At 36.4% G+C, this 15,950-nt stretch overlaps 1 protein-coding gene across 1 annotated transcript in view; it reads right to left on the reverse strand.

The window, feature by feature from the left end:
* Window positions 1–2,323: 2,323 nt before the first annotated feature.
* The window catches only part of zbtb20 (zinc finger and BTB domain containing 20), a 34,460-nt gene continuing 20,833 nt past the window's right edge, over window positions 2,324–15,950 (reverse strand). Inside the window, exon 4 of the mRNA XM_042498839.2 lies at window positions 2,324–14,361. Coding sequence (XP_042354773.1) covers window positions 13,829–14,361 — 533 coding nt within the window. The 3' untranslated portion in view covers window positions 2,324–13,828. The remainder of the gene's footprint in view (window positions 14,362–15,950) is intronic.

Raw genomic sequence — 15,950 nt, forward strand, 5'->3', positions numbered from 1 at the left:
TCGTATTTCTCAATGAGTGAATATGGTGACAACGTGTCCTGAGCAGAGGCTGTATGTAAAGACAATACTTCACAGTACACTTAAATACTGTAAGCAGTGCTGCCATTAACAGAGACAGTTTAGAGGTGTGGATAGCTGACAGGGTGTTAGTGTAGTCGGGCTATAATGTGCTGTTTTCAGGCCTTCATGTACAAAATAGCACAACAATGCCATGCAATATATCATCACAAAATAAAGCAAGAATAGCTACCTGCATGAATAAATAAGCAAACACACAGTGTGGTTGTCAAAATGGCCATAAAGCAGCTAATAAAGTGGATGGGTACAGAATCATTTGTTGATGTGTGTGTCACAGACATAAGTAAAAGATCACACTTTCGTCCAAATAAATTATCAGGTAGCAAGATACAAAGATTTAATTAGGTTTTCATAAAAATTAGATGCTTTATTCATATGTTCTGTTTTTTAAATTACAAATCATTTAGTCAATTAGCATGCCTCTGCATTTATCTTCTATGTTGACAGCGCTGTTTTAGCTGTAATATATAAACTTGAACGCTAAGAAAAGTGAAATAGTCCAGAGTAAATGAATAAATGGATATGTATTTTTAAAAGGCTATCTTTTTCTTCCAGATAGGCTCATTATGAAATGATAAACATTTATAATTTATTGCACAACATAAATCTTTTAGACTATTACTACAGTGCAACCTGAGGTAGAATCAGAATACATCTTCTTCATCCACTCCCTGTGTCCCTTTTTGTTCTGGTGTGTTTATGACTTAAGCGAGCACTCTGAAAAGTTATTAATTGCACAATGAACATTCTTATTAATTGTCTGAGATAAAACATTCAAGTTGTAAACATTATTTTGACAAGTCGTATTGACGTAATCATGTTGATAATTACATCAACTTAATACTGTGTGCAATTTAAACTAAAATTTCTGCGTTAATTGATTTACAACAAAATTCAAGCTGGAGTTACTAAATAAAATTGGATTAATAAATTAACCTTTTCTGCCGTCCCCTACCCTGACCATTTAACACACCTGGATAGTTAAGACTGTGTGTTAAAGGACCTATAGGTCAAACAACTACGATGAAACGGTCATTTTCAATATGGGTGTCATTTCATAAAAATAAATTCCAATAAAGCAATACATTTGGGCATATTCTTACCTGTGATATGACCAATGGTGGACAAAGGTTAGCTTACACCTGACAAAACAGCTGCATAACTCAAAAGGATTGATGCAAACCGCTGCATACAAACATGTGAGTATAAGAAGCTGTAACATTAACACAAACAATTTTACATAAAAAATGGACTATGGTAAACACTCAGTCTTGCCTACAGTGAAGAATATTAATTTTGTCTCATTTGTTATTATCATATCATTATGATCAGAAGACACTTTTGCTTTATCAATATGCATAATGAATTTTTCTGAAGTGCGTTCTCATTTGATCTCTTGTTGTCATGATGGTGATAATCATTTTTTATTTGTAGGAGTAACCACGCTCAGTGGTTGGTTAATCTTGCGGCACACACTCTCAATCGGAGTATCAGTAAGAGCTAATATTGACTGCGTTCTGGTAGAAAAGACTCAGTCCACATGCAGCCGGCTAATCAGAGTGTGAAACTCATTTATGGGCTGTGCACGTGTACTGCAGTGCCGTGGAGCAGCTCACAGGTTAACACGGACACCTCACAGCGGGACAAACCCAGGCTTTTGGTTCCTGGAAAATTCTTCTCTGTGCAGAGTTTACACGTTGGCTGCATCAGTCCTCCCACAGTCCAAACACTTGTGATTGAAGTGGACCGCACTCTTGAATTGCCTGTAGGTGTGAAGCGAAGTGTGACTGCGATTGTTTATTAATCATTGTTAGATTTGTAATGGACTGGCAGCTTGTCCAGGGTGTTTCCTGCCTTCTGCCCAGTGCATTCTGGGATACCATCCAGCCTGTTGTTGTCACTTCCAACTGTATTTGGAATCAACACACCAGCGGGCTAATATTATCTGTGGGCTTAATTTTAGCCAGAGCAGCTCAGTTGTTTGATCATATTGATTTCGAGAATAAAATCAGTCAATCAATGTATTTATCTATGTATCACTCTCTCTCGATGTGAGTTAATGAATGCAGTTTGGGGCTTTTTTTTGGCAGTGCAGTCATGTTAAAGGTTACGCGCAGAAGCCGCACCGCACAACTTTTACCCTCTTAAAGACAAGAGGTCACTTTTTTGCATATTTTTGCAGGCTGTATATTCATGAGGAAAGCGCCGTGAGGAAGTGCTGAGAAAAATAAAACCTCAAAAAGACTTTCTGTGAAGTACAGGAAAGTACTAGTTTTTATTCCTTCATAATCAAACTTCACAAACAGCTTGAACTTGTACAATACCTCAGAGAGTGAAAATTACAAAAAAAGTGCTGGTAACATTTACAAAAATCATCCTTACTTAGCAACAATCAGTTTATTCTTCCACACTTTTTTTAGTCTTTTGTATTAAGGCTTAATACTTCTGTATAAAGTATATGCAAGATAAGTCTTCACAGTTTTTCGAAAAAAGTCACAATATTATGTAACATAATGAAGCTTTTACGGCTATTTTCTTTATAATAACAAATACACATCACTGGTAAATATATGTGAAATACAGGGCTTATTGTAAAATGGCAAGTAATGATACTGTTTGCTGAGATAAATTGATTCCACACACTGTTATAGGAAAGTTTCGACATACCATTGCTATAACTGAAGGAGGAGGAAAAAAAAGAAAATGATAAGCATAAACACTTGGGAGATCGCCTCCAAACTTTGGCACATCCCATGAAACAATTTTCACAAAATATGAGATTTTTTATTTTTGAAATCATACATATGGAAGAATAGCTAAACTGGCATAAAGTGAAAACATGCTGTGTAGTAAGGTGCTAAATCAGATATTACATTGCCAGCCTTTTTTTTTTTTTTAATCCCCACATGGACTGACATGAATAAGGTGCATTTGTAAGACTCAAAGCATGTAGGCCTTTTTTTCTTTTTAGATGTCAACAAAATATGTAATAAATACAAGTTTTCAAAAAACAACCTAAATGAATTTGACCAATAGTCTTGAGGCGACCTCGTATACTCATGCATTCCCATGGATTCAGAGAAATGAATATCTCTACTGCAGTTGTGTAACTCTCTAACTGTGGCATGTGAAAGTAAAAGCTGTATTGTATTCATGGTATGTGTAATTTGATTTTTTTTTTTTTCCTATTTTTATTTATAATTTTTTTTAAACTGTTGAAACTGTGACAAACTTGATGAGTAAGGAGATGGAATTGAAAACTGAATGCGAAACTAAGCCAAGATATATTCACAAGATCCTCTAAGCTGCACTGGTTTACAGGTCAACAGATGAGAGCTCTAGCCCTAGACTTACCAATTTCACTCTCATGCATACTGTACGGTTAAAGTGACGCAACAAGCTTGCTTAAATAGTCTACATCACAAAAGCAATTTGGTTTTAGTGCAAACACAATTGGCTGGCTTCAGCTTCTCAATAATAACAAGCTCACCAAGGAGATTACAAGAAGGCACATACTTATGCTTCCTCTAACACGCAACATATTTAGACAAACCGCAACATCTTTCAACAACACCACAAAGCGGTGAAAACAGGAAAGCTACTACATCCAGATAAAATGGTGAAGTTTTGCTGTTTGTGAATTATTCAAAAATTTACACTTATCCATCAACAAAATAATGACGTTAAGGTCGGTAATTACTGCTGTTGCAAGTGACCTCGTTGAAAAAGGATGACACGTTTTGGTGGACACAGATTCTCTACATACGTAGCCAATGAGTTTATACGACAAAAAGGTGCATTTGGAATTTTTTTTTTTCCACTAAAATTTCACGTTAAAGCATTGTTTTAAAAACACATCCCAGAAATAAAAAAAAGCACTCAAAGTGACTAGAGAAGACGAGTGTTTTTTTTTTTTAAGGGAAAGTTGTGCACGACAGTGGACAGCTGGGTTTTAACTTTTGGTATTTAAGTTTTAAAATGTGTCGTCGGCTGTGTGTGATGAAGACATCTGACTCAAAATGATTCCTTCCCTCATACATCCCGTCTCTCACTTTCAGAGCTGCTAGATTTGTCCAAAACAATCACAGGAGGAAACAACAGTTTTAATGCCCCTCAAATCTGGACACTAATACTCTGGGGTACTGCCGGGTAGAAAAAAACAAAAACAAACAAACAAAAAAACAACCCTGCTACGGACAACAATATGTGATGTGCATTTTTTTTTTTTAAAAAAGCGACCAATTTCTGTACCTTTGAATACAAAAACAAATATCACCATTTACTCAGCATGGGCGACTATGGTTCAAAAATGTGTTGAGTGAATTATATTGCTTTTGATAGAAGAAGACCAAAATAAGTCTAGTGCAAATCTCTTTTCTGGTTTGAGAAGTGGTGGTTGGTTTGATGAGACTTTCATATCTGCTCTACCATAGCAAGAACATACCAAGTGATTCTGATAACTTGATAGCTGTCAAGTGGTATCCCTTTACGACTTATTCTGAGCGCTCTTTCAGAAAACAAAAACCTGTCACCAGTAGATGCCATGCAGCAATTTGGAGGGAAAACCCCAATAAATATTTCCTATCACACATATAACCCATCACCCTATGAATGCATTTAACCAGCACAAAGGAAATGTCATAACTTCTTACATCTAAATGACTGTCAATTTTGAACGGGAGGATGGCGGCCGTGTTCGTCACCCTACCCTGTACAGCTGGGAGGATGTGCTTTGTCTGTCAGCTCGCATCTGTGCTAACGGGTGTCGTCTGTGCAGTTATGTCTGTCAAATACATCTCTCAACTTGGAAATGTTGGAAAACTCACTCCAGTCCAGTGTTTGACAAATCATATTATAAAAACGTTCCTTGCACATAATATTGAAAAAAAAAAAAAAAAAAAACAAAGTTTATCCCCTCTTTCAAAACAGCAGTCAATACATTTCAAACAAGCTTGTTTCATAACAATAATAATAAAATACAAACCAACTTGGAGCATAAATTATCAAAAACAAACTGAAAACACATTACTGCAGCATATATTTCAGGGTTGCTTAGTTGTGATGTTAACTACCTTTACTACAACAGCTCCACTTCTGCCACGTTCAGAACTACAGAGGAGAAGTCTTTCGGGGTTTGTTTTTTTTTTTCTTAGGGAAATAATAAAATATCAAGCTAACGTAGGCAAAAGAAAGCCTAACAAAATATACACATATTTATAAGCACATCTCATAGTTCAACTCAAGTGCATGTTTACAAAAAGCATCTACATACACGATATGGCAGCAAAAAGCCTGAAAGCCAGATGAATACAAAATAAACCTAAGCTGCTTTTTTTTTTTTTTTTTTTTTAGGGCACATGGTCGTTTCTGATTTTGTAATGCCAATATTTGAGAAAATTCTGCCCCGGGTACAAAACCCAAATTACAGTAATTCAATTTCCTATTTTGAACACACAGGATGAAAATATACAGCAGATTCACCTTGAATTAGACCTTACAGTAATAAAATATCGTCCGTTTTTATTTTCTCGCCAAATGGTTTACATTCCGCTCGCAGTTGATGTGTTGTTACTACAAAAATATATACGTTCCATAAATATTTGGAGCACGTTGCGATATTTAAATACGTGTTTGGTTTATATTTTATTTTCATCATGTATTAATGGCTGGCTCTGATGCTTTCTTTTTTTTATGTGATATTTGAGATCATGAACACCTCAGCTAGATTTGATTTGAATTGCTGAGAATGAAATTATCATTTTATTCTTTTTTTTTTTTTGGCTTAATAAACAACCTACAAATATGTGCAAACTTAACATCTTGGTCCGTCTCAAGTATAAATGGCTAGATGTACTCAAAAGTCACAATGTCAGATTAGTATTTTAGGGACAGGCTTGAAATATTTGAAGAAAACTGCTATCACAAAACTATTTCAATAGAATCCAATGTGAAGGTGAACAGGTCTACACTGATTTTGCTAGATGTGTGTATAGAAGACATACCAATGTGTTTTGTCAGAGGAAATGATGCAACACTTACAATCGTATACATGTTTTAACATGCGATAGTTTACATCACAGCTACTGTGTCAAATTCATTTTTATGTTTTGTTGCATTTCTTATAAAAAAATCTATTTTGGTCTACAATAGGCAAATGAACACAACCACAAAACTATAAACAACTGATCAAAAAAACATAGATGCATTTTCACAAGCACCCAGCAATGAGAAGAAAAAGAAAAGAAAAAAAAACAACTGTAGCAATCTAGCCCAATCGTATATAATCCCCAAACACATAGAAAAGAAATGTTATTTTCTCCATAAATTATCTTAACCCTTCTTTGGTTTATGAAAACAAACATTGTCTAGTACAGTTTTTTTCTTGTCATTTGACTTCTACTGATTAGCATGGCCCCCGATTTACAAATGACCACCACCAGCCTTCTTTAGGAACATTACAGTGCTAAAAAAAATCTAAGTCTGCATGTCCGTTATGGCAGACTACATGCTGGCTGAGACAGTGACCAACATCTTTTTGCTGTTTTTTTTTTTCTTCTATTTTTATTTGAATCTCTGCACTATGAAACTACACAGAGAAACAGAGTGATAGCATAGTGCATGTTGTCTATAGAACCAGCCCACACAAGCATAAGCTGTGCTCAAAGTTTATGAGTGGCAAAATTTGAATTAACAGCGAGATGAGATTTTAAAAAAAATGGATCTATTTTTTAAGGGAAATGTAATTGTTAGTGAACTTTGATGTAATGGGCAATGTTTGCTACAACATGACCAGATCTGTAAAAACCATTAAGTGCTGGAAAATCTTAATGATAGGTTAGTTAAGTGTGGGAAATGAATGCCAGACTAGGAGTTGGAATGTTCTGGACTTGAACAGGAATGTTGTTTTTTTTTTTTTTTTTTACACTTTTAGAACAAATCGGACTACGCCAAAAAAACAGACTACAGCAAGTGAGAACACAAAGAGGCTCGATGTTTAGTCTTAAGAGGCTAAATCGCACCTAAGTCTCCCCATCGTTGTGATCAAAATAAAAAATACAGAAAGCCTGTTAACGGGAGACACTCAAAATATAGCTTGCACTCCATCAAAAACAAAGTACTCCCCTACAGGAAAGAAAAAGCTGTGTAGACAGGACTGCATGCTTTATTTGGACTGATGGATAGTCACCTGATGATGTGTTACAAGCCTCACCAGGGTAGTGTAATAACTGCATGTTCGGAGAAAGCGTCATGGTGGATGTAGATGTTGTTATAGCTTAGTTTAGCTGTGTCGTACTTTAAAATCTGCTGCTTCACTGTGTGTGTAAAGCTCAAGACTGAAAACAGAATCTGGATGTTTGACAGTGAACTCTGAACAGATGCTGTGTGTGTGCGGCATAGTGTGACAGTTGGATGACAGGGACTAGCTATATCACATTGCCTATATTATTAATGCTTCATTTGAACGTTAAATGTCTCTGAAACTAAGCCTTGGAAATGTGCATTTGTTAATCATAGCTCTTTTCTCCTATTTTCTTGAAAACTATGTATTACGGAGGACTTAAAGATTCAAAATAAAAGCAATTGCGTTGCTTTTAATATATTGTAGCTTTTGCAGAAATTTCCCATTCAAAAAGATTCTTCCTTTTCCTTTTGTCTGCTCGGTTCTTACATCTAACTGAACAATAGTGGGACAATTTTTAAAAAGTCTTTTTTTTTTCTCCTAAATTTGGCACAGTAACTAGGCTGGAGAAGGTTACAGAGAAAACTGTGGTAATTAGTCCACAGGGGACAGAATAATAAGACATCCCAGAACCTTTCATCTCGCAGCCACTCCATTCTGAAACTTGATTTCTGGGTTTTTATTCCATTATATTTTCTTTGAGTTTTGTTTTCGTGTAGTTAAACCAACCACTTAAAGACATTTGAATGCCCTGCAGGGGTGCCAAAACTTTCTGTTTGTGTTCTCATTTTTCCGCCAAACACTGTAGCAGTTAAAAATATCTAAATGACCAATTTCTTTTTGTTTCACGTTGCTCGTTGCTTGCCCTTTACAATTTCAAGCTGCACGTAAACAACAAGGCTGTCAGATAAGATAAAACTTTAATGATTGTTGTGGGGGAATCGGGCATTGGCTTGCATGTGGAAGAGCCTGTCTTTAAAGAAAGTGTACTTTGAGAAAGAAACTTATCAAAGCAGCTGCCAGTTCGTACAGCGTGCACCTGGTTTCTCTGCATGTACAGTAAATAACTTACTATATCTGAGTAATGTCCATATTTACCCACGAGATAAAAAATAAATAAAATCCAAATATATGACTTTGGATTTTTGTTCAGTGAGGCAGGTAGTGTGACCGTCACCTCTTCCAGTTGATGTGTGGCTCCCTCTGCTGTTCACAAAGTGCCTCTGCCCCCCCTCCCCCCACACAAACGTACAGTACAGTATATGGCTTGTTTGCAAAACGGCAAAAAACTGAAACTAAAACTGGCATATATAACAATGAGACAGAGCAACGTGAAAAAAAAAGATCAACCTATTTGTGTATTTCAATTAAAACCATGATTTTATTTTTCATCTTTAAATCCTCCAAACTGTATAAATGTAAGATAAAAAATAAAACTTGCAGATGTAGCTTTTTACTGTATATGAATAGAACATTTCAGGTATTTTAAAGGGTTCTCTTAGGATGTACTCACAACCACCAGGTGTTAGCTGTAATAGTATAAATAGTATATTTTTCATAGACCATTGTGTATATACTGTATCTGTGCAATGTAGGAGAGAAAAACTATGAATATTCTGTATAGTTGCTGTATGTACTGATAGGCACTTGATAGGCATATTCCCTATATCCCACAAGGTACTGTATACTCTAGCTGCAATTATGTCTTTATCAAACTATCTGAAAATGTATTCTTCATCTGTGTGGAGATGGTGATACTTAAATATATATAGTATATTTGTAAGAAGTTATCTATTTCACTCTTATGTGTACTGTAGAAGGCCCAAAAATAAAATAAAGAAAAATAAAGAGATGCAGTTAAGTATTATCTGATGTTTTCGTGTGTTTTCTGTATTCTACTCTTAACTTTGTGACTTTACTCAAGCTTTAAATAAAAAACGATCTGACTTAAAAAATGTGTGGAGACAGACTGAAAGACAAACAGGAAGACAGACGCATGCTTATCAGAATAAAATGAACCTGTTCCTTACTCAACACCACCCTCACCATTACTATCTTCCATTTCCTTGTTTTCATCTCAATGCAAAGCGTATATATAGTACACTGTGAAATATGACTCAATAACCGACTACCCTTTATCCAGTTGCGTGAAGCTATGTATGTATAAACAACAACCACTATGATCACCATAAAAAAAAAATCAAAAGAAGCAGGAGGAAGTCTGAAATAAAGAACGATGAATTAAACATACTGCAAGAAGGACAACAACGTACTGTAGACCCTGTGTCTCTACACTATAAACAAAACATGAACAGTAATATATTTTAAACACAATACATACAGCTGCAGGCTCAAGGCTAGTATCTACTTTTCAATATGTTTTGTTCTGGAAAATATGCAAACACTTTGCAAACATAAAGTCTAGACTTTTTTTCTTTTTTCTTTTTTAAACTAACAACTAGAAGAAGCACGATTGAGATAAGGACTTATTTTCTGGATAATGTTGCAATGCTTCAACAATTTTCAACCAACTTTTTTTGCAACACTGAGAAAAGAGAATTAAGCACCACCACGAGTAGCTGAAGCAGTATAAGGAATATATAACTATGGACAGTGAAGAGCGCGTGATGCAAATGCAGCAGGGGGGAGGGAAAAAGCCTGGGTTATGCTATAGCACGTTATGACACACTGGAGAGAAGGTTCCTTCCCCTTCCGAGCCCGATCTGCTATCAAACACCTTATGATACAACAAGTCAACTGACAGTGGGACGAGTTATTAGCCCTCATCCGGACAACGTTGAGATTGGCTACTTTTGTTATTCCAAAAAAAAAAATAAAATAAAATAAAAAGAGAGAGAGAGAGAGAGAGAGAAAAGACTGATAGTGTAACTCTGAAATCAAATATTTCAAAAAACCAACATCGAGCTACTTAACCTACTATTTAGACCAATGATACCACAAAGCTGGTTGTACTCATCTAGCTACAGTCAATAGTGCATTTTGATATATGTGTTTACACAAAATATGTAAAAATTTAGGTGCCATGAAGGAATGCTAGATTACTGAATTACACACATTACACTGAAACAATTCAATTTCATGTCTCTGCCTTTCATAGAAGTGACGATGTTAAGTTTGGCAGTGTTTAAACTTGGTACTGAACAGACAACAAACACCAACACCATGAGCTGTGTGCCATACATGTGGCAGTACTGTTGGAAAGAGATCTCGGCAGTTGCTTACATATTCTATTTAGTGCATTGTCTGTTAAGGCATGAGATTACCCTCCACGTGCTGTGTAGAGACAAATATAGCACTAGCATGCAGCAATATTGCCATCCTGGCAACACCAGCTACAAACAGGAACCATACAATTTAGGCTTATATGCACACCATAGGAGACAGGCCCAATCAAATGTTAAATAATGTGCTACTTTTACTGAGGACTTACAATATTAATCATGTGTCGTCAACATATATATACTGTATATATACTTTCTTTCTTTCTTTTTTTTTAGCTGAGGAGAAACCAGACTATCTCTACAGGTCTCACATGTTCATCACTTGACTTCACTTCAGCTGACTCCACAGGGATCAGCAATCTAGTAGCAATTATGTGAAATTTCAAAAATGCTAAATTCTCCAAACGGGTGTGCTGAAGTACAACAGTACTTGACCCACGTCAAATCTCGGAGCAAATGTTACAGGTGCCGTATTCGCCCAAAAGGTTTGGAGAGCTGCTTTCTAATAGTACCTGCGCTGCATATTGCAAAGGAAGCCCTACAGTTCAGATATTCCACTTATTAACAGTTTGATTAGGCTATTATATACCACACAGACACTCACAGACATACGAACACTAAGGAAGGGACACAACCGTTTACGACTGACAGACAGATATCAAAGAAGCTGCATTCCATCACCTCCCCACACCTTTAAACCCACACTAGGACACACGTATCATTTATGTTACACACACACATTATGTATTATTATTAATAACATAATAATAGTTATTATTATCAGCTCCACCAACAGAGTCGGATGGGAGCTGTGTTTATTATTACTGTTGCTGTTTCACTGTTAATGTTGTTTGGCTTGGATGTTCTCGTAGGAAAATTCTGTCTGTTTCTAAAGAAATGTGACTGATTAACTGTTATAGGGAACTGACTCCATAAAAAGAATGAATTCAAAGGTTATTAAAACATAGATGAGTACACGTAATGGTACATATTTAAATTTGAAAAAAAAAAATGCTTGCATTAACACGGCACAAGGATATACTGTAGGTAACTGCAAGCGATAACAAAAGCCAAGAACCGCTGAATTACTTATGAATAAACTGAAACAAAGCTATTCTATTAACATGTGAACTCTACAACCAAATGTTAGATTTAAAAAAAAAAAAAATCCTCTTTTCTAAAAACTATAATATCTCTGTTAACAGTAGTGCACTTATTGGTTTAAGCAGTGCAACATATATGCAAGAAAATAATGCAGTCCACTTATCAAGATTTAAAAAAATGTTTTTTCTCCTTTGAAATTGAATAAAAGAAAATCATAGAAGTTCATTTAAGGAAAAATGATTAAATATTAAGCACAGGCATTTTAAGAAAATGTGCAAAGTAGCACTTTGTTTTTGTTTTTTTTTTTTAAATCCACAGTGGCCTTTTTAAGACCGCTGTACGCAGTTAGTTATTCTTTTAACAATACAACTACGAAAGTGTTTGCTCACATAAATGAGCAAATCCTTCAGATTGCAGTTGCAGGCAGTTGCATGTGTGTGTGTGTGTGCGTGTGTGTGTGTGTGTCCTATTTCGAATAAAAAGCAATACAAAACAAGTCAAATTTCAGAAATGAGCCTTGCGTGATGTGATGCATGGATGACAACTAGCTTCCAAATCTATTCTGTACATGCTGTGTCTAGGTTTTTGTTGTTTTTTTTTTTTAGAAAAATCAGGAATGTATACTATTGTCTAGAAAGTCCATCTGCAACTTGTGGTATATCAGGAAACAGTGTGATTTCAATGGAGCTACTTGTTTTGCTTTGAGGCTGTATTTCCTTTCAAAACACTGCATGCCATTTGAGCCTTCAGGGAGCATCAACACATAAAGAGTGATGCATTTAGCTCCCACTTGCTGAAATAGCTTTGCAATAGTAATGAACAGGTTATACAGGGGTTCTAGGATCAGGATGGCATTTATTTCCCATTCAAATTTGATTGAAATTATACCCCTCCTTCTTTAGCACTGTTCCAATAAACAACAAGCCTAACCTCCTCCCCAATATTATAATCTGATTATCAAACCATGTAGGCTACTCAATAACACGAGTTTAAGTGGCAATTTGAATCTACATCCCATAACAGTCAGGTGCAAGTTGAGGAGCAGCAATTATGAAGGAGAGAGTTTAGTCGCATATGCCAGCCTGCCATAACTGTGAGTGTGAAAAGGCTAAGAAAGATGATAAATAAAAAAAAGAACATCAGCAAAAGAATCTTTCTTTTTTTCTTGTGTTTTGAAATGGAAGAGGTTTACTAGCCTTAACAGTCTTTTAGGATATTAGTGGCAGTGTATGCAAATGAGTTAAACTCCAAACTTCAGAAAAAAAGAAACATATTTTTGCTCAAATACTGTCTCATCAACACACCCTAATTTAGTAAATCTTAACCATCAAAATGCATGGACAACAATTACAAAACATAATGAGAAATATACGTCGCTGTCGCAACCGACAGGAAGTTACATTTCAGTAAAATGATTGAAATTGGTACCTTGACAACAGCTGCATTATAATCCCTTAATACCATAGGAATAAATAAAACCCAGTGTCAAATTAACTACTCTCCTTTTTTATATTTTACATAAGAAGGCAATCTTGTGACCATCAGTATTTTTAGAGGGAATATGTAGCCCAACCCCAGATGATTTTTTGTTATTGTTGTTGTAAATTATACCACAGTAAGCTTGGACATCTATAGTTTCCAAACTGGTCAGTATGGGTTCACAACTGCCATGATTCAGATCTCACGGCAATGCGCGCGCACACACACACACACACACACACACACACACACACACACACACACACACGCACACGCACACACACATACAGACACGCACATACATACACGCACGCACGCACACACACACACACACACACACAGACACACACAGTCGAACAAATGGACAAACATGCAAATACACAGACACTCAAACATATATGCACATGTATATTCATTCAGACGTATCTACACTAAAGGTGTGTTTGTGTGTATGTGTTTCTTTCGTAGGCCTTTCGGTAGTGTTCAACACATAAATCAGTATTTTAGGAAAGCATACATTTAGAGGCCTGTAGTTAGGATCCATCCAGTAGATCAATATCAAACTACTAAGCCTTAAGGCCACCATCTTTTTTTTCTTTTAGAATAACAGAAAAAAAAAAAAAATTTGGGAAACTTAATGTGCCAGTGTCTATACTCATTACTCTTCATACCTCAAAATAAGAAAAGGAAAATCTAGTGCCATTTTATTTGTCATTCTTTTTGAAAGAAGTTTATCTATTAGTACTTATCCATCGGAGACATGCATTCGCATGTGGTCATTGAAGTGCTCCATTTGGTCGAACTTGGCAGGGCAGACGGAGCACACGTAGGTGGTCCCTTCTTGGCAGCTCGCTTCTGCAGCTACACCCACTCCTGTTCCAACCCCAGCCCCTACTCCAGCACCTCCGCTCACCGGCATGGCGAGGGCCACCACAGCTCCAGGCTCCGGGACAGCCATAGGCATGGGAATGGAGACGGGGCCCGGGGTGCCTGCGCTCCCCGACAGCCCTGTGATGGCGCTGCCTGTGCTGTGCAGGGCCATGTGCCTCTCCAGTAGGGTCTTGTGTGAGAACTTCTTCTTGCAGATGTAGCACTCATAGGACTTCTCTCCACGGTGCAGCCGCATGTGGACATTGAGAGAGCTCTTCTGGGTGAAGCGCTTGTTGCAGATGCTGCACTGGTAGGCCCGCACCCCTGTGTGTGTCACCATGTGTTTGATTAAGTAATCCTTCAGGGAGAACGAGCGCCAGCAGATGCTGCACTGATGAGGCTTCTCACCTGGATGTACATGCAAGACAAAAGCATTAAGGGGGGAAAAAAGAAGAGATATATTTTGAGGATTAGGTTTACACAGTATGTAATAATATGCAGCAATATTCGATGCCTAAAGCCACCAGCTTTATTTACACCAGCACATACATCAGCCGAGAATTATTTAAACCTGTATTAGCTTTGTTATGATGCTGGTTCCACTATGTGCTGTACAGCTTAGTTAGAAAAAATGTTTCCTGTAATCAGCTCTGACGCAGTTACAGCAACATGATATTAATATTTAATGAAAAGTAAAAATTGCTGTAATGACTTAGAAAGGTGGAGCTATGAGGAAGCATTTGAAAAACACAAAAATATCCATACAATCACAAACCAAATAATTTATGCATCTATTTGGTATTTTTCTCAGTTTGTTGAGACATAAGCTCATTTTACACATTTGTCTCTGCTGACATTATCGGCTGAAAAATATTAACATATTAATGATTAGTCAAAACTAACAGGTAGAGGACTGACAATGCTGCGAATAGTCAAGTTGCATCATGCAAGTTAATGAAGTCCTGTGTATCTAGTGTTTGCTGTTGCACTGAGTGAATTAATGTGGAGCTACATGCTTTGATTTAATGAAGCCAATAAATCATACTTTTTCTTTGTCACTTTTATTTTATGTGTTTTCTGGACCACCATTATGTTTGCAATACAACTCATACAATTGAAAAGCTGTTTCTTTTTAGATTGCAGTCAATGACACACGTGTGTATCATTCACTTGAACGTCGTCTTTTAGCTATTCTGGGAGTGTACTGTATAAATACTTTTTTCTTTTCTTTTAGTCTTTTTTCATGACTGTTGGAGTTTTTTTTCACCCTCGTCTTACATCAAGATGCCATCTGAGGATGTTATACATTACATTTGCCAAAGTACCTCAGGATTGCCTTTTTTATTTTAAGTGAAGAGTTTTTTTTTCTCATTGCAAGATTTAGTTCAGATCTCATCTCACGGGATTGATTGATCAGTGACTTTTGTTCTCAGCAGAGGCATTTCTAGGACTGGAGGACTTTGGGGGCTTAGTCCAGACCTCAGTGAAGGCGTCCAGGTTTTTTGGTTTGGTTTTTGTTGTTGTTTTATGCCTTTTCATCTTCTCTGGCAACTCATTTATCCCTAAAAACGTTTGACTCTCCAGATTAATAATGAATCATGATGAGAAAAATATTAGTAGTTTTTATTAATTAGTATTGAGTACAGAATACTTTACCCCACTTGGAAAAATGTTCAAGACTAGAGTTGGAAAATTAGTTAAATGTATGTATTCATGTTAATACTGGTGGAATGTAACTAAATGTATGTGTTCAAGTACAAGTATAAACAGAAAGACAAATTATTAGATCTGGGGCTTTTTTTTTATTGTTAGGCCTATTCTTATTTTTGAAATATATACTCATCGCCTATATATTTAATGCAGGGCTATTTATATGACATTCGGGGCTGAAACCTCAGGCCTAGGCCTAACAATGCCACTGTTTGTCAGCACGTGTCATTCTGCTCCACACAATTGTGTGAGCAAAATTTGAAAAAAATTGGTCTGGAATAGCCATC

This window comes from Plectropomus leopardus, chromosome 15 (genome assembly GCF_026936395.1).
Source record: "Plectropomus leopardus strain MGB_pleo_1.0 chromosome 15, ASM2693639v1, whole genome shotgun sequence".
Classification (NCBI taxonomy): Eukaryota; Metazoa; Chordata; class Actinopteri; order Perciformes; family Serranidae; genus Plectropomus; species Plectropomus leopardus.